At 58.0% G+C, this 23,314-nt stretch overlaps 2 protein-coding genes across 5 annotated transcripts in view; one reads left to right on the forward strand and one right to left on the reverse strand.

The window, feature by feature from the left end:
- The window catches only part of GPC1 (glypican 1), a 28,600-nt gene extending 25,591 nt beyond the window's left edge, over positions 1-3,009 (forward strand). Inside the window, exons 7-9 of the mRNA XM_047721587.1 lie at positions 53-186; positions 535-710; positions 1,025-3,009. Coding sequence (XP_047577543.1) covers positions 53-186; positions 535-710; positions 1,025-1,257 — 543 coding nt within the window. The 3' untranslated portion in view covers positions 1,258-3,009. The remainder of the gene's footprint in view (positions 1-52; positions 187-534; positions 711-1,024) is intronic.
- A 312-nt stretch (positions 3,010-3,321) lies between these two features.
- The window catches only part of ANKMY1 (ankyrin repeat and MYND domain containing 1), a 49,287-nt gene continuing 29,294 nt past the window's right edge, over positions 3,322-23,314 (reverse strand). For 2 of the 4 annotated variants that reach the window (XM_047721580.1, XM_047721578.1), the window contains exons 13-18: positions 23,078-23,209; positions 20,008-20,121; positions 19,538-19,703; positions 15,142-15,220; positions 14,276-14,436; positions 3,322-3,917 (exon numbers count right to left, since the gene is read on the reverse strand). In XM_047721580.1, coding sequence (XP_047577536.1) covers positions 3,781-3,917; positions 14,276-14,436; positions 15,142-15,220; positions 19,538-19,703; positions 20,008-20,121; positions 23,078-23,209 — 789 coding nt within the window. In that variant the 3' untranslated portion in view covers positions 3,322-3,780. Of the gene's footprint in view, positions 3,918-13,038; positions 13,280-14,275; positions 14,437-15,141; positions 15,221-19,537; positions 19,704-20,007; positions 20,122-23,077; positions 23,210-23,314 lie in introns of those variants that run through there. The other 2 variants (XM_047721576.1, XM_047721577.1) reach the window with 2 other exon arrangements.

Consider the following 23,314-nt stretch of genomic DNA (forward strand, 5'->3'; position numbering starts at 1 on the left):
ACGGGAGGGCATGCTGAGTGGGGTTCCCCATGGCCTGGCCGCTGCCCTGCAGGTCTCGGGGGCCAAGGTGCAGCTCCGGGATGCCCAAGACTTCTGGATCAGCCTCCCCGGTGTGCTGTGCAGCGAGAAGTTGGCCATGAGCAGCGCCAGTGATGACCGCTGTTGGAATGGCATGGCCAAAGGCAGGTGGGTGCTCCCCAGCTGCCCATAGGCCGGCTGGCCTCAGAAGCCTCACCCAGGCCCCTCATCTGGCCTATGTCACCAAGTGCTATGTGCACGGGGCCATGCCTGACGCCGGGCATGCAGTGGGACACGGGAAGCCTAGACAAGGGCCTGGGCCAGCCCCCAGTGGCGTGCGCCCCACTCGGTGCATCCACACCATGCTCTGTGGGCTCCTGGAAGCCCCAACAGGCTGCGGGGGTCTCAGGTTTGCCAGCACCTGGACAGGAGGAGAGGAAGTGGGAGGGCATGCCAGAGTAGCACCCCATTGCAGGGAGCAGGCAGTGACCCAGGGCCTGTTCTCGGCTGTTCCAGGTACCTCCCAGAAGTGATGGGCGATGGCCTGGCCAATCAGATCAACAACCCCGAGGTGGAGGTGGACATCACCAAACCCGACATGACCGTCCGCCAACAGATCATGCAGCTGAAGGTCATGACCAATCGGCTTCGCGGCGCCTACAGTGGCAACGACGTGGACTTCCAGGACGCCAGTGCGGGCGGGGCCCCAGGGACTGGGAGCCACAGGGTGGTGTGTGGGAAGGGCACAGAGCAGGGTCCCTCCCAGCCCCTGGGCCCGCATGGTGGCTCTGGTTGCTGCTGCTCCCTGGGCATGGACACCAGGCACCCCCCCACACACATAGACGCCCATATCCCCAAGCACAGCTGCCTGGCCAGGATGTCCATCAGGACTTGACAGGTCCAGGTGGAGCACAGGAGGCCCCCATGGCGGGAGGCTGGGCTCTGGGTCCCTGGTGCTCAGGGTCCATGGCAGGGCAGGCCTACTGGAGCATCCTCTCCTCCCCAGGTGACGACAGCAGTGGCTCGGGCAGTGGTGATAGCTGCCCGGACGACCTCTGTGACCGGAGGGTCAGCAAGAAGAGCTCCAGCTCACGGACAACCCTGACTCATGCCCTCCCCGGCCTGTCAGAACGGGAGGGCCAGAAGACCGCGGCTGCAAGCTGCCCCCAGCCCTGTGTGTCCCTGCTGTTGCTGCTCCTCACCCTGGTCCTCTCAGCTGCCAGCCCCACGTGGCGGTAACTGCCCCAGGCCCCAGGGACCGAGGCCAAGAACTGACTTTGCCAAAACGCAGAACAGATGATATTTAATTCTCCATGGCCTAGAGGCCCCAGGGCAGGACAGGGAGGGACAGTAAGGGACCCTGGCTCTGTGACTGCACTGGAGGGGGTGGGGGGCAAGGGCGTTGGCCCTCCCTCCTGGCTCCACCGGCCACCCTGGCTTTTAGTTTTGTAGGAGGCCCTCAGGTCAGCCAGGAACAATGTCCCCAAAAGCCATGTATTTCAGGGACCTGGGGGATGCCGGTGGCCACCTCCCGCCTGCCCACCTGCGCCTCTCCCCCCAGCTCCCTGAGCAGCATCCCCCTGGAGAGAGTGAGCCTGTGCCTTCCTCTCCTGCCTCTTCCCACGGAGAACTTTGGGCTCCAGGTGCCAGAAACCAAGGCCCAGCCCTGGGCGCCTCAGGATCCCCGGGAGGGCAGCGGGGTGTCTGCCATTTAGGGGCAAGCGGACCTCTGAGATTATGCATGAACCTTCCGACTCAACCAGGCCCCCGTGATCACACACACACACACATCCGCCGAGCCCCTCAGCCTCCAGGGGAGTTCTACCTGGGCTGGAACCCTTGCTGACTGTCCATGTGGACCTCATTCTCTCCAAGGACCAGCTGCAAAGGCCTGGGGTGCACAAGGGCCGCCATGGGCACAGCCTTACCCCTCTGGGCACTGCTCTTGGGTGACCTGCGTGCGGGGCTGGGGGTGCTGATCCTGGCCTCCCCAGGAGAGCAGGCTAGGCCCTCCGCAGACTTGGGCACCCCCTTGAACACAGGGCCCCACAACTGTGCAGAGGGCTTGCCCACCTGTGCTCCTGCCTCATCCCCACCAGACCCGGGGCCCCAAGCTTCAGGTGATGCAGGCAGTGCTGGAGGCCACACCTGGCCAGAGGATCTGAGTGGCCGGTGAAACTTCAGCTCGGCCAGGGGGCCTGACCCCGAGAGCCAGAGGGCCACCTGGGTCCCTCCTGACCCCGCCAGCTGTAGGGGCCTGGGGGGCTTTGATAGTTAAGGGCTTTTCCAAACGTACAGACATTCATAGACGCTTTCCATCTGTTCACTCAGAGCTGCTTTTCAGCTCCTCCTCCCAGAGCTTAGAAGGGCTGGGGGTTCCCGGACCTGGGGGCCACCCCTGCTCACTCGGGCTGTCCAGACCCTCCCCCAGGCTCAGGACTTCCCTCCCTCCCTTCCTGGCCCCAGCTGCCCTGGGCCCTGGGGAGGGGGCTGGACCCCGCCAGAAAAGGGCTCAGGCAAGAGGACCCTCGAGGGTCTGTGGGATGCTGAGCCACTGTGGCCAGGGACAGCAGTCCTAACCAGCACCAGGGCCCGACAAGGCCACTTAGCGCTGCTTTGCCTCACCTCCCATGCTGGCCAGGGCCCCCAGCCTATGCCCCACTGGGCAGCACACTCCCACAGGCACTCCCACCCCACAGTAACCCTGCTCATGCCAGGCCGGGGGGCAGGGCCTGGGGCCTCCTTCCCTGTAGGTGAGGGCCAGCTGGACTCTCAGGGTCTCTGGGGCGGTGGCTGCCTGCGTGCCTGGATGGCAGCATATGGCTGCACATGGCTGTCCCGTCGGGGGCCTACACTCTACGTCTCCCTGCAGAGGCGGCCCAGCACAGCCCCCAGCCAGGTGGTAGCCAGGTCTGCTGTGTCCTGCTGCACGGTGTCAACTGGCGTCCTATGCTCTTGAGTCCTTGTACGAATAAAAGGTTGGAGAGCTTGTATGGCTGCCGCGGACCCCTCCTGCACAGCTTGGGCGGGTGCATGCCCCTGGGCCGCACACAGCAGGACGTGACTAAGGCACGTGGAAGGGGTTCTTGTGCCCAGACAGCACCCCTGGTCTGGGTCTCCCCGTCCCACCCTGGGCTCACACAGTGCCTGGGAGAAGGAGGAGGCCAGGACCCACCTGCTGTCTACTCCTTCTCTGCTCTGGACTCACATCCTTTCATTGGCCCCGGGAAGCTTCCAGTTCCTCCAAGTAACCTCCAAGACACCCAGGAGGCCAGAGTGTGGGGACCGCGTGGTTCTGAGGCCAGGCCTGTCTGGACATCCCGATGGTCCAGTCTGTCCCCAGGGCCGAACAGGGCCTGCACCCGGGGCAAAACTGCCAGCCCCACCCTCTGCCCGGAAGCAAGAGTTGCCACAAGGTCACTTTATTTGGGAACTGCGGCCATGCTAGTCTGCCTGGAAAGGCCTCGCACAGCCTCTCCTCCGTGGGCCTATGTGCCGAGGAGCCAGTGGCCAGGACCCCGTTCCCCTGTGCAGGGGTGGGGGGTGACGTGCCCTGGGAGGGAAAAACAAGGCTTTTCTAGGGCTTGTGGCTCCTTGTGACCCAGCAGCGACCAGGGGCTCACCAGCCCGCCCACCCTAGAGCCAGGGGATGGCAGGGTGGTCCAACTCCTCCCAGCGGGTGGGGTTGGGGGACGGCCTCCCTCCCTGGGTGGGCTGGGACACAGCCTCCAGAGTCCACGGAACACGTGGATCACCAGACACTCATTCCTGGTTGTATGTGGAGTAGTTTTTCGGCCGGCCTGGTGGCTTTGGGGGCTCAGGCTTCTGGCTCGCCTTCTTGCCCAGGTGTTTTGAGGACTTCTGGAAGTTCTTTGTGAACACAGCTAATCCTGTTTTCCCTGTGGGGGAAGGACACAAATGAGGTGGGCTTCTAGCACCAGCCACGGGCAGGTGGGGACCAGGTCAGGGAGAGGCCGCTCCCTGGCTCTGGGTCCCAATTCATTCCCCTGGAGACAGCCAGGAGGCCGCAGACATGAGGACCAGCCCCTGCTGGCGGCCGAGAGCAGCCAGCCCCTCCAGCGGGCAGGCCGGTGCAGGGCTCCACATGCACACATGCGTGGGAAGTCATGTCCTCCTTCCCTCCAGGAGACCAGGGCTCCTTTACCTGGAGACAAGCCCTCTGGCCAGAAATTGCACGTATAATCAAAGGGCTAGCTCTAGTTCAGGGTAGACAACAGATCTCCTAGTGAACGTGGAAGGATTGGAACTGGGGGCCTGTGCTCCTGCAGGAAACAAGATAGGTGGCAAGTCGCGGGTCCAATCGGTCAAAGGTGGGGGTGGGTGTAGGGCTGGTGACGGGGCACGGACGGACAGGACCCAGTGACAGGCAACCTCGGTGAAGGGAAATGCTTCCCTCCTTCCTTTGCGGGGCCTGAAAATGCGAGCAGGACCCTGCACAGTTTCTAGCAGAAACCCATTTCTGGGCCCGACCTGGGAAGGCAAAGAAGGGAGGCAGCCAGGAACCTCTCAGGAGCCTCAAACCACACAGCAGCAGCAGTGGGAACCAGACAGACTGTCCCAATCAAGCATGAGCCTTGGGAGGAAACACCAGGAAATGTCTGGTTTTGATGCTCACAGCGATGAGCCCGCCCCTGCGGACAGCTCGGCGGACAGCTCTGCGCGCTGCACACTGCACGAGGCAAGGAACGCCGCAAAGCCAGTAGCCGTCGTGGGGCTCCGGAGTATGGAGGGGGCGCTGCTGCCGGGTGGGGCTCTGCCCAGAAACCATCTCCCCAGAGCGGAGTCCCGCTGGTCCTCAGCCCTATCAGGCAGGATTCCCCGACCCAGGCAGAGTAAGAGGCCCTTGGGAGAAGGCGTCCCATATCACCCACGATGGGAACTTAAATTAAAAATTACAGCATGCCCCAAAGACACCCACCACTGAGAGCCAGAGCCCGAGAGCGTCAGTTTGGCGGACAAACCGTCTACAGAAGTTTGTGTGGGGTCAGAGAGACGGAAGCCCTCGGGTTAGAACAAGCCCATTGTTTAAAAGAAAACAGCAGACTGGGAAAAGCATCAGCCAGAGCTGAGATGGGGACCACCCAAAGGAGACAGGGACCCCACAGACATGGGGACCCCACAGGAGGCAGGAACCACACAAGAGGTAGAGAGCCCCCCACAGAAAGCAAGGGCCCTCCCCACAGAAAATGAGGACCCCACAGGAGGTGGGGCCCGCACAAGAGGCAGGTTGGCAGGAGCTCCATGCCTTTGGGCAGCTGTGGCAGGGAGGCAGGTCAGGGGCTCAGTGAGCTGGTTGTTTCGGAGAAAGGAAAGCCCCCTGCACCTCACCCACAGGCTGGCAGCCTGAGTGCAGCCCCCAGGCTACAGAGACCAGGCCTGTCTGAGTCCCTCTGGAGGAAATTCTGGAAAAGGCAAGTCTGAGGAGGGGAGAAGATGAAGGGCTTGCCAGGGGGTGGGCGAGAAGGGCACATAAAATAACCCGTGGGGGGTCCTCGACTAGCTACATGGCGAAGCTCAAGCAGTCCCCTACCTCACACCAGCAACATGTGAACTGGGGACAGACTAAGAAGCAAACTGTGGAAAGCCACGCTTCAAGCACGGAGAAGACAAGGGGACATTATGACCCGAGGGCACAGCAAGCGTCCCTGGAGACAAAGAGCCTCAAGCCGCAAGGACACCATGGGATCCGTGGCCACTCCAGTGTTCCGTCCTGCACAAGATGGGCCAGACACGAAAGCACAGGCCGTGGCACACATCACTCGAGAACAGAGCCATCCCAGCGAGAACATGCACCGCAATCCCACTCCCATGGAGCCCAATCCCTGACACGGGACTCCAAATGCCGGAGAAATAATAAAGAGGATGGCAGGGCAGCCCAGTCAGTTGAGCATCTGACTCGACTTCGGCTCAGATTGTGGTCTCAGGGTCATGCAATCAAGACCGAGCCCCGAGTCAGGGATTCTCTCTCTCCTCCTGTCCCTCCCCCCGCTTGTGTGTACGCACTGCCATGCTCTCTCTCAAATAAATAAATCTTTAAATAATAAATAGGATATATAATTAGTTACATATGAAAAAGTGCTCAATTTTCCTTATCATCAGAACGCAGAAAGAGATTTTCCAATGCGCTATGCAGTGTAAAATCTTACAATAGAAAGCAGTCCCACATGCCTTTTAGGGACACAAGAAGGAAAAATGAAACCATCTAAGGGGACAGGAGTGGAGGGCTGGCTGCCTCTCATTCCAGTTCTTTAAAAACCAGGCATGGGATGAGCACAGCTCAGGGTGGACATCAGTGAGGACAGGTGTCCCACCCGAGTGGTGGTAGGTCAGGGATCCTTGTATTGTTTTGTGGATTTTTTAAGATGTTCAAGGTGAAACCAGCCCAGATACAGGTTTTGTGGGGCTGTGAAGCTTTTCAAGTGTGGGGAGAGGTGGGTTCTTCAAAATAAAAGAACCCAAACCACAAACAAAACTAAGCCAGACACACTGGCTTGTGGTCAGTCTGTAGCCGGGGCCCAAGGAAGGGGACACGGCAGTGCCTGCCTCCCAACGACAGGGTGGGGGGTGCCTCCAGTCTGTGGCAGGAAAGGAACCCACAGCTCCTGGCCCTGTGTTGTCTGTGTCCTTCCTGTGACCCACCAGGCCACCCCACTGCCTGTCTCTCCGGAGGTCACAGAACACTGGATTCTGGGTGGAACCCTGACAACCGTGGGTTCCAGGCCCTTGGAGTCCATCACTAACATTCCAGACAGACCGTCCCTCTCCATCCTGAGCTCATCTCGGGCTGCTCCTCTCTCAGACGCCCTGGATCACTTCTGTTCCTGGCTACCTGGGCATCTCCTCCCAAGGCTTCCTTGACCTCACCTGGCCACCCCTCAGGGTGCCACCCACTCTCCCAAGGGCCCGGGGAGGGGTCATAGCAACCAGCCCAGTCCCTCCATCTCCCCAGCCCTGTCCCTCCGCTCACACCCTGAGGATGGGGCTTCCTCTCAAATGCCTCATCCTTGCCTGGCCCTGTGGGCTCCCCTGATCCAAGTGGAGCCCATCAAGCCCTCGCTCCCCCTCCTGGGTCTCACCCTCTCCAAAGCACACCACCACAGATGCCGCATGCCCGTGGCCCTGCACACTGGCTCCCCAGCCGGAGCATCCCTCACCCACCCCCTGCCAGGCCCTCTTTCTCCAGTGCCCTCCTGACCCACTGCTCCCCCACTGAGCCAGGCTCTGTTGTAGGCCAGGTCCCCTGGAGCTGTGGGCACTTCCAAGCTGTGAAGCCACACATCTGGTCACCAAGGGCACCCCACACACATCTGCCGTCCTGCTCCCCACCTGCCCCAGCTCACCTGCACCCGGCAGTGACCTCCTAGCACCCGGGAAGGGAGCAGGGCATGTCTTTCCCCACCAGAGAGAGGGTGCCAAGGGCCCAGGTGAGTGACCAAGTAGAGCCCAGAGGTTCAGGAAGACAGGAGCAAGGGTCAGGGGATGCGTGAGCAAGGGGGTTGTCTGGGCACACTCCCAAACCAGAGGAAGCGGGGGAGTGGCAGGGAGAGAGGAGGTGGGTGGGCTAGTCCCAGACCAGCCTCAACAAACCTAGCCCTCGGGAGCTGCCTGGATGAGCCCCCTGTTAACCCAGCACTCCACCTGCTCAGCACTACCCTCTACACACACATGCACACACAGAGACACACATGCATGCACACATGCACACACACATGCGCACACAGACAAGCACACAGAGGCACATGCGCAGACACAAAGACATATGCACACACATGCACAGACATACACACACAGAGACACATATGCAGGTACGTGCACACATGCACACAGACACATGTACAGACACAAAGATATACCTGCACACAAACATGCACACAGAGACACACATGAACACACACATGCACACACAGACATACGTGCGCAGAGTCACACACACACACAGACACACATGCACAGACTCATGCGCAGACACTCAGACATATGCACACACACTTGCACAGACACACGCACACAGAGACACATGTGTAGGTACACACACACATGCACACAGACACACAGAGACACATGTACAGACACAGAGGCATATATGTACACACAGACACACATGCAGAGACACATATACACATGCACAAACACATGTACACATGCACACACACACACACACATCCCCTCCACAGTCCAGCGGAGCAGGAGGAAGTCTCACACTCCACTCCCTGTTCTGTAGGCCACCCCCTCCTCCCACAAGCACTCCCCACAGCAGGACCAGCCGTGAGATCACACCCCACCCCCAGTACAACTTCCATCGCTGACCACGTCCACCCTGAGGGCTCTCCCACAGCTCCCGGAGACACAGGGCATGTTCTCTGCAGCCCATCCCCCACAAGTGTCCCCCACATGCTGGGTGTTTCCATGCTGCGCTCTGCCCCTGCCCCAGCAGGTTCTCCCTGGAGCACCCATCCTTCCCACATCACTGCCTGGCTGGCCTACACTCCTGCCCTCACGGTCCCGAGGCTCAGGGGAGCACCCAGACGGACCTCTGTGCCAGGCCTGCTGAGGCGTTCCCATTCCAAGGTGACTAGGCCCTCACAAATCACCAGGCCCTGTGCCCTATCCCCTCTGAGTGCACACCCCCACTGCTGTCCTCCCACACCCCCAAGTCCCAGGGAGGCCAGCTCGCCATGACAGTGGAGCCCACAAAGCAGGGGCATGGGGATGGGGGAGTGGCTTGGCATGGGGCCTGACCTGGGCACAGTGGGACCCTGACTCTGCAACAGGGCCCAAGTGACCCCAACTCCATGTTCACAGGGAGCCAACAGGCTGCACACATTATGGTCAGAGGAAAAGGAAACGGGTCCCCCCAGAGCCTCAGGGACACCTCATGCTCACAGAGCAGAAGCAGGGAGAGGGGCTCAGCCTCACAGAACCTGTGAGGTTCTGAGAGAGAGAGAGAGAGAGGAGGAGAGAGAGAGAGGAGAGAGCTGTGTACTGCAGCTTTCCCCAGGACAGGTGGCCAGACAGGCACCCCTTGATCCACACTCTGGCAGGACTGGGCCTTGGCTCCAAGTGAAGTAAAGACAGTTTGGTCACGGAGATTCTGAAGACCAGACCAGCTGCCCACTGCTCTTGCAACAGGCTGGCTGCGCCCTGCTCTGGCTGGGGTCTCCGTGGACCACCGTGGGGGGGGATCGGACCGCAGGGAGGACACAGTACTGTCCTGCCAGGCCAGCCTCCCTATAGCCCTCCCCCCACCCCGGACAGACCTTGGCACAGAGCAGGGTGATGAGGCGCTCAGCACCCACCCCCCCGCCCCAATGCCCCAGCGCCCTGTAAGGCTCAGGGAGGAGGCGCCTGGGTCCGGGTATTCCCAAGATACAAGCAGCAGGATTCCTGAGGAACAGAATGTTCTGGATGACAGAGGGGCCACGGGTGGGGGTGGGCAGGTGGGGGCGCTTCACATGGAAGGGAAAACACACAAAGGCACCCAGACCAGTATGTTAAGGGAAGTCCAGAGGAAAAGATTTAAGCTGGGATGATTAACTTTGGTGTACAATCCCTAAAATGTAGCGCCTGTATCAAGAAACCGGCTAGAAGCATCCCGCGTAGACACAAGCCTGCCGCACTGCCACTGGCAACGGGGAAGAAGGCTTCTTCCCACTGAAGAAGGAGCCACAGGCTCCAACCCAGAGAACCGGGGCCAGGTTCGGCGCCATGGACGCCAGGGAAACCCCAGGCCCACAGGGAGGAGGGAAGATGGGGCCTGTGTACCCCCAGGGGCACGGGGGAGGTGGGGCCTGTGCCCTTCCCCACCCCCCCACCCGCATGCATGCAGGGAGGTGGGCCTGTGCCCTCCTGGTGGGGCCACCCCTCCCTGGCCCCAAGGAGCCCTGCACAAGCTGGCGTCCTTGCAACCTGGGAGACTCTGCTGGAAGCACCATTCCTGTCCTGCTGGAGTCTGGCAAGGAGGCGTTTGTCCCACAGGATGGCTCTCCCTTCTAGAACGCAGACTCCCGCATGGTAGGGATCCAGTTATCTTGTCTATGATATTCAGGAGCTGGGAGCATGGCAGTCAGGGGTAACAACCCAATGCTCCTATGACCCAGAAGCTGGAGAGGACTCCACAGTGGCCTTCTGGGAACAGGAGGGGAAGAGCCACAGGGATTGGGGGCAAGGGCCAGTTGGGGGCTGAATGGGGGGCTGGAGCAGTCCTAAGGGGGACAGTGAGCTATGGGTACAGGGGAGCAGCCATGCAGGGGACTTGGATGGGACACAAGTGAGTGCAGGAGCAGCACGGGCTGGCCTCTGCTGGCTGCAGGGACAGAGAGGAGGGCCATGGTGGTGGGGGCAGGAGGTTCTGGAAGTGGCCCAGTTGGGGAGAGCTGAGCAGACTTCCCCAGGGATGGTGTGAGGAGAGACAGGGAGAGCAGCCAGTGGGGACGCCTCTGCTCAGGAAACTGTCAGACTCAACCGGACAGGGACAGCACAGACTTGCCTGGAAGCCTCAAGCCACTGAAGATGCCACATGTCTCCCAATCACACTAAACAATTAGAATAGTTACAAAGTGTCAACAAGACATTTCTGAACCCAACAGGCCAAATCAAGTCATCTGAAGAAGCACAGAGTAACAGCTAGCGTCTTCCGCAGGGACATAGAGCCCTGGTGAGACTGTCCCATGGCGGGGACAGGGCATTCCGAGGCTGCAGGAGCCACAGCCTGGAGCATCCCTGGGAGACTTGCCCCTGAGTGGGATTCAGTCAACACTAGCCCCGTGGGGAGTTCTTGCTCCCACGGATCTGAGCTGGCTCTCAGATCTTACACAGTAATCCGGGCTGACTATAAAATTATAAGTGAAACAATAATGCATGAAGATTAAAATCTGATCGAACCTTGTATAATCTTAGTCTGGTGACTGCTTCCTAAATCTGCCAGCAAACCAGACCCTGAAGGACAGGACAGATGGAATTTGACAACCGAGTGAACAACTCCATGTAGCGAAGTTCAAAGGGAGAGAAGGTCCTCCCTGAAACAGGCTGCAGGGAGGGCGGCAGGGTCTGGAGAGAGCTTTCCGGAGGCTGGAAGGGCAGGCGTCTCCAGTAAGGGACCCGAGGAAATACCTCAATGCCACATTCCCGCATCCGTGTGTGGAGAGGACCTTCAGCTCCTGCGTGAGTCCCCGGAAGACAGGAAGTGGAAGCTCCTGGCAATGCTCCCTACAGACCAGGTGTCCCGGGGGCGCCACTCTCACTGGCCTCACCAGCAAGCAAGCTAAGATGATTATGGGAACGCTCCTAAAACCTGAAAATGCAACCTCTGTGAATTCTGCCCAAAGGAAAACTAGGTGGGAGGTGTGTGTGTGTGTGTGTCCCCCATCCACGAGTGAGCCCTGAGACAGTAGACGTCCAGTGGGGCAGGTGGTGGGCCGGTGCCTCTGTTCCTCCAGGAAAATGGTAGGACACACGCAGTGCCCCAGGAAGGCAGGTTAAAATCACAGAAGGAGCCATTTAATCAAAAACAAATGGACACATGAAAACACATGTGTGCACGTGCATAGGGGCGTGTGATATACTTGGTGTGCACCTGGGCACAGATTACAATCTAATCTGTTCAGGGGATCTGTTCCTGAGCAGTACGATGAGGATTTTCAGTTTTCATTTATTTTATTGTGTCCTTTTTTTAACAATGGGTGTAGATTGCATGCATCATCAGAATAAAAATACTATTTTCATTTGGGGAAAATTACGTTGCAGAAAAATATATCCTAGCATAGAAAGATGGGTGGTTAAGTTTAGAATATACCGATCACGCTCCCACATCACGCGCGTGGTATGTGCTGTGTGGCGCGTGGTGCGTGTCTGTGGTGTGGCGGGTGGTGTGGGAGGGTGTGACGGACAGCGTGTGTGATGTGTGTGGTGTGTGTACACAGACACAGATGGGATTGGCAGCACACACACCAAAGTATTGGCAATGGAAACTTCCGGGTTTGGGGATAATTGGCATCCAATTTTTTCTTGCTTTTGTGTGGACACATATCTCTGAATGTCATAATTAACAAGAAGTTCAAAATTAGGAGGTGCTCATTAGGAGCACTCTGGAGGTGGGAGCCACCCACACCTCTCCATGGGCTTCCCCCACCCAGGCCCCGGCCCCTCCCTGGGAAGTCCCCCCAACAGCCACAGCCTGGGGCAGAACTGGCCAACACACACCTGCAGAGCTACACAGGTGCTCAGGTGCCCTCCTCAGCCCTTTTTCTGGGAGCCCCCCAGGAAGCTTCCCACAAAAGGAGCCCCATCTTTTATGAGAGCACCAGGAAATCAGGCAAAACCATGGCTGCCGGTAGGGCTGCCTTGACCGGCAAAAAGCTGGCCTAGTTGGGGTCCCTGCCCCAGCTCAGCCCCCTCCCTTTCCCAAGTTCCTCTCCCACCTGCCCCACCCCGCCCCCCTCCTCCTCCCTGGCCATGCCCACCACCTTCTTGCTCTGCGGCCTGGCACCCCAGTCTTCAGTCCTCCCTGCCCCCTTTCTGCCACCCTCTCTGTGAAAGCAGACCCACCACCACCACCACCACCATCGATGTGCAGCGCTCCTCACAGTCACGCCCACACCCCCTCTGTCTCAATCACTTCAATTCTCCTACCCAGCGTCTCAGCCCCGGAGGCTGCCTGACACACACAGACACTCAATAAATGCACCCAGAAGAAATGGATGCGTTCCCCCTGCCACCCCGCAACTCTTCCGGGCACCAGCAGGGGGCCTGGAGCCTTCCAGCAGGAATGCAGAGGGACACCCCCTGGGAAGCCCCCAAACGTTCCTCAGGGGTGCAGGAGTGACCTTCTGATAGTCATCTCTAGAGCTCCAGTCCGGAACCTCATCCACCCAACCTTCCCGTCAACTGACAGATGCCAGGCACCAAGTAGTCAGGAAGACCCTCGGAAACTCCAGGCTTGGCGTGGCAGGGGCGGGCGGAGCAAGGCACAGAGGGTTAAAAACACCCCCCATGGGACCATTTTATTCTGAGATCAGGAGGGGCCCTTGCCATGCAGGTGCAGACAGCCTTCATGAGGCCAGAAGAACCCAGGGCCAGCAGCCTGGAGGCGGCCCCGGGTTGTGGGTCCCCGCAGGTGGGGATCAGAGCCACCTGGCCTGTGCTGCGCCCTCCCTGGCCTCAGGCATCCAGGGATGCTCGCTCCGTTATTGAGTTTCTTCTGCCCTCTGGTGCAAGTCCTCCAGGTGGGGTCCTGGAGGAGGAACTGGCAGGGAGGAGGAAGGTGAGGGGTCTGGGCTGTCCCCGGGGAGGCAGAGGCCCCTGCAGGAATGCAGAGGAGCCCCGCGCCCCCTGGGGGCCCTACCAGCTTGCCACAGTTTGGGGCGTCCCCCCAGCTCTGCGAGTCCCAGGATCCCCACTACATTCAGAGAGACAAGAGCCCCGCCCGAGCCCTGCTTGGCGTCATGCTTGCACATGTGTGGCATGCATGGCGATGACTCAGTCTCTTCAAAGTGGGGAGACTCCCAGATTGGGCTCTCCACGCCAGGGGTGCCTTGTCCAGGCTCACGTGCACCCCACAGGAGCCCCAATTCACAGAAAGGGCCTGGAGACGACGGAGTGTCAGAGCTCAGAGAGGAAGGGTTCCAGTGGCACAGGCCCAAGGGCAGCAGTCAGCCCAGCCTTTCTGTCCGTCCATACCAAGGACAGGCTCGGAGAAAGAGTGAAGCAACACCTGCCCCTCTCCCTACCTGGTCAAGTCCCAGGGGGCAGCTGTGCACACAGCTTTGCTCCCCATCAGCTGCCCTCAGAACAGTGGAGCCCTGGTCCTGAGTCACCATGCATGTGCCCACAGCTCCTCCCCAGATCATCCAAAGGAGGGTACATTGGGAGGGTGGGCTAGGAAGAAGCTTCCAGAACCAGTGCCAATGCCAAGGGCGCTGTGGTCCAAAGAAACTGGTGCCCACCAGGGCCCCCACGTGTACAGAGGAGCCCAGGAATGGTGCCCCGGTTCTGCAAGGCCCTGGCCACGCCCACCTCCAGGGAGCCAGGGGCTCATGACCCCTAGAGGAGGGGAGGGGAGAGGGTGCTCAGCCCCACCCTGTCTACACAGCGGGCCCACCTGGGAGTTCTGGAAAGCAGCTGGAATCCGAGAGGTTTTGGGGAATAATACAGACCTCACCCCCCTCCCCACCCCACAGGCCCATGTCCTCAGACACAACAGCCCCCACGGCAGCCCCCACGGCCAGGCGTGCAGACTCACCGATGACCGACAGGGAGCCGCAGTCCCGCTTGTGGAAGTCGCCCCAGGCCCTGGTCTTGCAGGACTTGCTGCAGGTCAGGATCCCGTAGCAGCGGGTGCAGGGAACTAGGCGCACACCCACGGAGCGGCCACACTGGGAGCAGAACTTGAAGAAGGGAATCCTGCACGGGAGCCACGGGAGCCACAGGGGCAGTCGGGCGGGTGCCCGCCCTCCGGGCCCTGCCGTCCCCCACAGACGGGTGCTGGTGCCAGGCCCACCGTCCTCCTCACTGGGTGGCCACTCGCATGCGGACGGGGACCTGAAATCCGTCTAGGGATGTCCAGCTCTTTCAAACCGGAAACACAACACCGTGGTTGGAACAACACAATGCCACAGCGTTGGGGACCCTTTTGGGCCACAGCGCAGGTGGAGCTGACCCTGCCGGCCCACTCACATGCTCTGCATCAGGAGGAAGGTGAGCCCCCAGGGTGGACACCACCCCCTGGCCTGTCCCCACTCAGCACCCCCTCCTCACCCACCAGGGTTTCCTGGGCAGGCAACTTCCATGATGCTCACGGGGATAGCGAGGTGCCCATTTATTTAGAGACCCCGCTCTGGAACAGCAGGCTGTGTACAGAGCCATGATCCCAGGGAAGAGCCGGGGGGAAGGGACTGGGAGGGCTGCAGGACCCTAGGGCAGCCCAGCTGCTGTGACGGCAGAAGTGCCTTCAAGAAGCAGAGCCAGGGCTCAAACCCCCCGGGCCATTCCACAAGGGCCCTGCGACCCCATCTGCCACCCTTATCTTGGCCTGTGCCCATGGCTGTCCGGGGCAGGGGCAGTCCAGCCAGCCACACAGCCCAGCCCACAGCCCCACTAGCCACTTACATCTCCTGCTCCTCGATGCGCAGCGACTTGGATGGGCTGGTGCTTTTCCGCTTCAGCCTCTGGTAGGGGGTCAGCTCCACTGCAGCGACAGAGAACCGTGGGTCCCCCTAGCCATGCCGCAATGCCTGCGGGCAGCAGGAACCCGGAGCCTCCTGCCTCAACCTCTCTCCTGTGGTGGGCCCATTCCCAGCACTGCAGAGAACCAGGGGGGACCCCAAGCCTTCTATAGCCCAAAGCAAGTCGGAGGACACAGAGCAGGGTCTGGGGCACTGGGGCATCCACCTCTGGGGACGGGGCTTCCCCTCCTTGGCTTCCCTCTGCTTCTGCATCCGTCTCTGCCATCGGCTGGCTCAGTTAAGAGGCCAGGCTTTGGCCTTGACTAGCTCACGATGCTCTCCGGAGTGAAGACTCCTGGCTGGCTGTCAGGCAGTTGGCAGCAGGAAACACGTGGGCTGGGGACCAAAGGCCAGTGAGGCCCCCCCCAATGACAGTCTCAGGTTCTGCTCCACCCGCCACCTTCCTCTCCTCAAACAGCATGTCAGCCCCCCAGGAAGGCCACCTAACCTCTAATGTGGCAGAAACCTCCCAAAAACCTGCCGGCCCCAAGAAGAGAGATGGTGGGAGCTGTTCCTTTCTCCCCCATCCTCCCTGTGCCCACCAGCACCTGGGGCCAAACTGCAGCTGCTTCTGGGGGCTCAAGCATGGGACCAGGAGCCTGCTCTGCAACACTACACCCCGAGTCAAAGCCCTTGTTGTGAGGACCCCGTGGTCCCAGAGCCAAGCTACCAGGAGAGGTGACAGTCATGCAGAACCAGAAGTGGGGCTGAAGGGGCGGCAGCTCTGCAGTCAGTTCTTTTGAAGGACATGGGCAGGGTGAAAGGAAAGCACCTCCTTGTGTTAAGGTGGTGGGACTTTTGCAGCTCTGATGACCTAGCATTCGCATTCCATCCCGTCCACACACGTGAAGTGCACAGAACAGCGGCTCGCACATTTGCAGTGTGCAGACATCACCATCCTCAACTTTACAACATGCCCATCCATCCAGATGGGAGCCTGGCCCCTGACAGCTGCCTTCCCCCTGGTCCTAGGCAACCACTGACCTACTTTGTCTCTACGGATCGGCCTATTCTGGACATTTCCTATGAATGGAATGGTATGTGTGTGGTCTTTGGTGACTAGATTCTTTTGCTTAAAACAATGTTTTTTGAGGTTTATCCATGTCCTAGAATGCACTGGCAGTCCATTCCTTTTTCTGGATGAATCATATCCCATTGCAGGGATATGCCACAATTTGCTCATCCATAATCCTTTGATAAATACTTGGGTTGTTTCCATTCTTTGGCTTTTCTAAATGTTGCTACAAACGTGTGAGCACGAGTTTTGTGTGGACATATGTTCCCATTTCTCTCAAGTGTATACCTAGGAGCGGAATTGCTGGGTCATATCGTAACTCTATGATGAACATTTAAGGAATGGCCAGACTGCTTTCCGAAGAGGCTGTGCCATTTTCTGCTCCCACCTGTGGGGTGGGAGTGCTCTGCTTTCCCAACGTCCTCGCCAGCACCTGTTACTGACTTCCCGATTATCGCCATCTTCGTGGATGTGGAGTGACAGCTCAGGGCAGTTTGATGTGTACGGGACTGGAAACTGATGATAGCATCCTCTCGTGAGCTGTTCACCATTTGTAGTATTTCTTCGGAGAAATTTCTACCCATAGTCCTCGTCTATTTTTAAATTCAGTTGTCTTTATTATGGAGTTGTAAAGTTTTTTAATTTATCATACATACAAGTCCCTTATGAGATATATGATTTTCGATATATCTTCCCACACCATGGATTATCTTTTCATTTTCTCGATAGGGTCCTCTGAAGCATGAAAGTTTTTTAATTTTGATGAAATCCAATTTATCCATTTTTTTCTTTCATCACTCATGCTCTCAGTGCGATAGCTAGGAATTCATTGCCAACTCAGAGGATTTGAAGATTTGTCCCTATATTCTCTCTGAAGAGATCTATAGTTTAAGCTCTTGCAGTTAGGTCTTCAATCCAAATTGAATTCAGTTTTTTGTATGTGGTGTGAGGTAGGGTCAAACTTCATTCTATGGTGTCTGGATAACCACTTGTCCCAGTCCCATCTGTTGAAAAGTCTGTTCTTGCCCTCATTTCAAAGTGTGGGCATCCTTGTTGAAAATCAGCTGACATGCACATGTATTTATTTCTGGGACCTGTGTTCCAGTCCATTGGTCCATATGTCTGTCTTCTTGCCAGTGCCACACTCTTTTTATTGTCATTTCGCAGTAAGTCTCGATTTAGGAAGTGTAAGTCTTTCCACTTCGCTCTTTTCTTTCAAGATCACTACAGTTATTCTGGGACCTTTGTAATTCCATATGAATGTGAAAATCAGCTTCTCCATTTGTACAAAGGAGGCAGTGGGATTCAGATAAGGAGATGTCTTCCCATTTACTGAGGCCTCCTTTAACTTCAGCAACATATTGTAGTTTTGAGAGTGCAAGTTTCACATGGCTGTTGTTAAATGTATTTCCAAGTATTCTATTTTTATTGATGCTACTGTAAATGAAAGTTTTTTAAATCTCATTTTTGGTTTGCTTGCATATTGATCTCATATCCTGCAACCTTAGCTTAATGCATTTGTTAGTTTTAATAGTGTAATCATTTTATATTTTGTATTTTAATATTTATATGTTTAAGTTGAATATTAGTTGCAGTTTAAAAGGATTCCCAGGATTTTCAATCTTCAGGATAATTTCTGCAAAAAGAGACAGTTTAAGTCTTTCCTTTCCAATCTGAATGACTTTCTTTTTCTTGCCTAGTTACGATGGCTAACAACTCCAGCACAACATCAAACAGAAATGGTGAGAGGACACATTCCAGTCTTCTTCCTGATCATAGGGCAAAGCATCCTGTCCCCCACTGTGGGGTCTGATATATGCTGTGGGTACATCACAGCAGTGTAGGACCCCCTAATCAGGTTAAGGAAGTGCCCCTCTCTTCCTTGTTTGTTGTATGTTATCATGAAAGGGTGTTGGATTTTGTCAAATGCTTTTTCTACATCAGTTGAAATGATCATGTGGCTTTCTTCTTCAGTCTAAAAATGCGGTGTATTACACTGATTTTGCTGTTGTTAAACCATTCTTGCATTCCAAGTTCTGGCTGCAAGCAACCAGGGAGCAGAGGGGACAGAGCTCAGAGGTGGAACAGCCAGGGTGCAGGAGTCAAGCTGTGTTGGGGCACAGGGGTCTGGCGACCGAGGCAGAGCTAGGTAGAAGCAGCAGCCACCATCCAGAGGGAGAGCCTGTCCTATGCAACCATGGCCAGAGCAGTGACCTGTGTGATTCCTGGCAGACACAACCCCAGCCCCCTTGGTGACGTGAGTGCAAAGGCCACTGTCCTGGGTATATGACTCTATACTTCCTGGGGATACCCCACTATAGAGAGGAGACACAGATGGCTGACCAGCATGCTAAGGGGCTGGTCTCACACAATGTCCTGCTCTCCGGGGAAGTGTGCTCCGCTCTCAGCAGATGGCTTTGTACCAGGAGTCCGGCTCTTGTTAGAACTGCCATTACTACATCTAAGAAGCAAATTCCCTGCATGCACTTAAGTTTTTTCCAGATCCTTCTGGGGATCCATAAACCTGTCTTCTGGGGCACCTCGGTGGCTCAATGGGTTAAAGCCTCTGCCTTCAGCTCAGGTCATGATCTCAGGGTCCTGGGATCGAGCCCCACATCGGGCTCTCTGCTCAGCAGGGAGCCTGCATCCCCCTCTCTCTCTGCCTGCCTCTCTGCCTGCTTGTGATCTCTGCCTGTCAAATAAATAAATAAAATCTTAAAAAAAAACAATAAGCCTGCCTTCCAAGTCTAACGACCTTGCAGCCCCTCCTTCCACTCTCTTGCTCGAAACTCCACTGCCTCGGGCTGGCTCTGCCGTGTGTTGCCCCTTGGCCAGCCCACGTGGGGCCTCAGGACCCAGGGCCGCACCCCCCAAACCAGGCAACACCAGGCAGGGGCACGGTCCCCATTTCAGCCCCTGGGAGGTGGCTCTCCAAGCAGAGGGCAGAGCGGGTCCCTCTTCCTCCTGCTCCAGAGCTGATCAGCCCACCTCGGGAGCCTGTGGCCCCAGGCCGAGAGTGTCCTGAGGTTACCCTCAACTACTGGCATCCCATGGAGCAGTGGGGTCTGCCCCCATGACCCCCGCCCACAAGAGAGCAAAGCAGGGTCCTGGAGCCACTGAGCTGTCATGGAGCAAAGCCCCTGCTGCTTCCCACTAGAGGGCGGCGTGGCAGCCTTAACCAGCTCAGCCAGAAACTCTCCGTGTCTCGGGCGTCAGGCCTGTGCCATGGCCTATGAGGACAGACGTCACGGCCTGTGACCCCCACCTTTCTTGCTCAGGGTCAGCAGCTTCGGATCCCACTGACTCTCCTTGGCAAAGACAGCGCGGCGCAGCTGGAAGCCCATATATTCCAGGAGCCTCTTGCGGGCCAGGAACAGCTCCCGCTCGGCTGGCATTAGCATGTGGAAGGGGCAGTGGGCGATCTTCCGGTCCTGTGGCACAGCATCCCATCACCACCAGGGACCGCACGGCCCCAGCCCACCACCTGGCCACCCAGCACGGGAGGGACACGGATCCAGGCCAGCACAGGGGGAGCCCACCTCCCCAGGGTGAGGACAGCATGGAACAGTGCTCAGAAAGCTGGCAACAGGCGCCCCGGTGGTAGGGTGTGCTGGGGTGCAGCTCAGGCTGGGTTTCGCTCAGAGGCAGGAAGGGCCTGTGGCCCAGCCTTGCTCAAGGGACTCTCAGGGCCCCACCCCTCTCCCCGCATAGCCAGTGGGACACTCAGAGCCATACCTGGTAGAATTTGAAATACCCGTAGTCGACAGCCGTGCCCACAGCCACCCTGTCCCCCTGCATGAGCGTCACGGGGTTCAGGATGTCAGCCCCATGATGAATGAGCCGATCAATCTGTGGAGAGCAGAGCCTGAGTCACATGTGTGTGGACTCCCGGGCCACCAGAAAGTAGGATTCGGAACCAGGGTGCCCAACACTGTGGCCCACTTCACCTGCGGCTTCCCAGTCTTTGCACCGCGGCGGTGGCAGGGGCAGCCCGATGATAGGGCCCCCTGCCGGAGAGCAGGTACAGCCAGCAAGGGCTGTCATTGCCCTCACTGGGAAGGCAGGGAAGCCACCCTCTCAGGTATAAGGAGAGTCGGCAGACAGACAGACAGACAGGATAGATATGCTGACCCCACAGATGACAAGTTAGGGCAGAGCATAATGTAGGTCGAGGCTGGGCCACTGCTCAGGGAGCCCCCTCCCACCCCCCACCACACCAGGGACTTGCTGTGGGTCTGTAACTTGAGGCTGGTTATGGTCCCAGTCCCCAGACCAAAAGCGAGAGGACAGCAACCACCAAGCACGTTCCAACCGCACCCCCAACATCCGGGGAGCTCAGGGACTGCGGGTGCCTGTGCGCACACGCGGGGACAAAGTGCGTTGGTCAGCGAGCACAGGCAACTTCGGGCTTCTTCCCACTGAGCTCATTCACAGCAAACAGCACCCAAGAGAGGGGCCCACCTCCACCCTGAGGAGGGAGGGGGCAGGGTCCGTAAGAGGCTCCAGGGTCTTACAGTCTCAGCTTGAATCTTAGCCCAACTGCAGAACCACAGGGCTCAGTGCGGCCCCGTCCAAGCAGACGAAAACCAGGCTGTCACCCGCCAAGGCCGCCCACACTGCACATGGCCTACTTCCCGGCCACATGCCAGTGGGCTGTCACTGGGGGGTGCTCAGCAGTCCCCCAATAGCCAGGGGAGCACAGTGCCCATGAGCGGGAAGCCCCAAGCCTGTCCCCAGATGTGTGGACCCTGCTTGCAGCCAGAACTGAGGGGCTAAATGCCTCTCTTGTTGGAGACCCCTGGGCACCCCACAGCCCACGCAGGCGGGGCATTTAGCTGCAGCTGCTGGGCCTGGGGTGGGGTGCATTTTCCTGGGGAAGCACAGACAGGAAGTCAGCCCTTGCACAGTCTCTGTCGTCATCTGGGCCTCAGAGACACAACCACCGTCCCAAGAGCAAGAGGCCAGCTGACAGGACAAGCTCCAGGCTCACGTCAGAGTAGGAGGGGTTGAAGGACGCTATCGGACCATGAGCCACATCAGGAGAGTGGGGGGCTGCCAACGGCAGGAGGGCAAGTGTTGGGGGAGGCCTGGTGTCCCACATCCCTATCACATGTCCAATAAATGCGGACTTCCTTGGTATGACAACACTAAGGCCAACCCCAGCTGGGGCTGGCACAGTGCTGGGTGGCAGGCACAGGGGAGTGTCAGGGAGCCCAGAAGGTGGGGAGGTAGGCGGCTAAGGTGTGAATAACCCATGCATCTAAGAGAGGGGATATGGCATTCCCATGCTGTTTGCCGAACTTTTATGCCTTTGTCGTGATAAATAGTAGTACTGAGTAAGTTGTATGTAATTAAATCACTGAAAAGCCAACTGGTGGGTGATTCAGGGGCAGGGGCAGGAACTCACAGGTGTGTGAGGGTCCCCTTAATGAACCAGAAAGCAAAGCAGGCATCAGAGGCTGAGGGGACCCAGGGAAAGGCTCCTAAGGTCAAAGACAAGAGGGGCGCCTGGGTGGCTCAGTGGGTTAAAGCCTCTGCCTTCGGCTTGGGTCATGATCCCAGAGTCCTGGGATCGAGATGCCCGCATTGGGCTCTCTGCTCGGCAGGGAGCCTGCTTCCTCCTCTTTCTCTCTGCTTGCCTCTCTGCCTACCTGTGATCTCTGTCTGTCAAATAAATAAATAAAATCTTTAAAAAAAAAAAAAAAGGTCAAAGACAAGATGATTTAACGGTCAAGAAAGAGAGTCCTTCCACTTCCCAGATAATTATGGAGGCAGATGGCATGGTTGGGGCAAAGCTGACCTACCCACCCGCAGATCCAGAACCACAGAGAGGCCCCAAAAGCACATGTGGGGGCAATTCTGGGTGCTTAGAGGACAGGAGATCAGGATCAAGGGAGGATCCTTAAAATGAGATCCAGAAACATGATCTCATGGAAAAGGGTTACTTCTTTTTCCCTAAAGTGGAACTGTCAAGTGTGACAGCCTCCAGAAATCCAGGCTCTCAACCCCCGTCTGGTGCCTCCAGCTCTCGGGGAACTAGACCATGGCCCTCAAGGAGCCGGGATAGCGAGGAGCCCACATAGAGCTGTCCCCCCATAGGTGCGGGAAGGGGCGAGGGCACAGCACAGGGAGGGCCTGCCCATGCCGCACTGCCGTGGGAGACCCCAGGCCCCAGCTGGGAGTGAGGAGGGGGAAGACACACAAGGGGCCATGTTGGGGGCCTGGCGGGGCCAGAGCAGCTGGGAGGACAGACGGGGACTCTGAGGGAACAGCACAGCATGCAGGACCTACAAAGCAGAGTGCCCTCCTGGTCACACTGAGCCCACCCGGAAGAAACAGCAAGGCTACCAACAGCCAGGACACGGTGCCCCCAAAGACCCCTGCCTGGGGCATGGCACCTCCCCAAAACTCTCGCCCAGGGCCCGGCACCCCCCCAGGCTCCCACCCAGGGCCGGACCAATGCCATTCCAGCACGTCCTTGACCAGGATCCCTCGCCAATGCCCATTCTACTCAGAAAATCCATGGTCCTGCCGCCCAACCAAAGTGATGGCCCACGTCTTCCTTGAGATGAACCAGAGGACTTTGTCTGGCCTGTTGAGTGGGTTTGTACGTCACATGTTCAGGCCCATATAACATAAAAGGCAGGAATTCTGTGTTCTTTCTTAAGTACCGAGCAAGATTACTTGAAACCCTACCTGCCAGGAATGAAGCCTAAGCCAAGGGTTCCTATATACATGCCCAGACCCCTACATGCTAGGGCCCCCTGCCCTGCACGCCACCCCCCACCCCAGCCTCACCCCTCACCAGGGCCAGCTTGCTATCCATGCTCCTCTGGTGCTCATAGGTGAGGTCACAGGCAACACACAGGGCGCTGCCTAAGCCTTTGGTCAGCAGCAGGTTGGGGTCAGCTCCATGGGACAGAAGCTCCTTCACAATCTGGTCACAGAGAAGCCCGTCAGCACCCCTTCCGCCCCACTCTCCTTGTACGTGGAGGAAGTAGCTAGAGGTTTCTGCCGTCCTAAGCACAGTGGCAGCCACACC

This window comes from Lutra lutra, chromosome 3, assembly GCF_902655055.1.
Source record: "Lutra lutra chromosome 3, mLutLut1.2, whole genome shotgun sequence".
NCBI classification, from domain to species: Eukaryota; Metazoa; Chordata; class Mammalia; order Carnivora; family Mustelidae; genus Lutra; species Lutra lutra.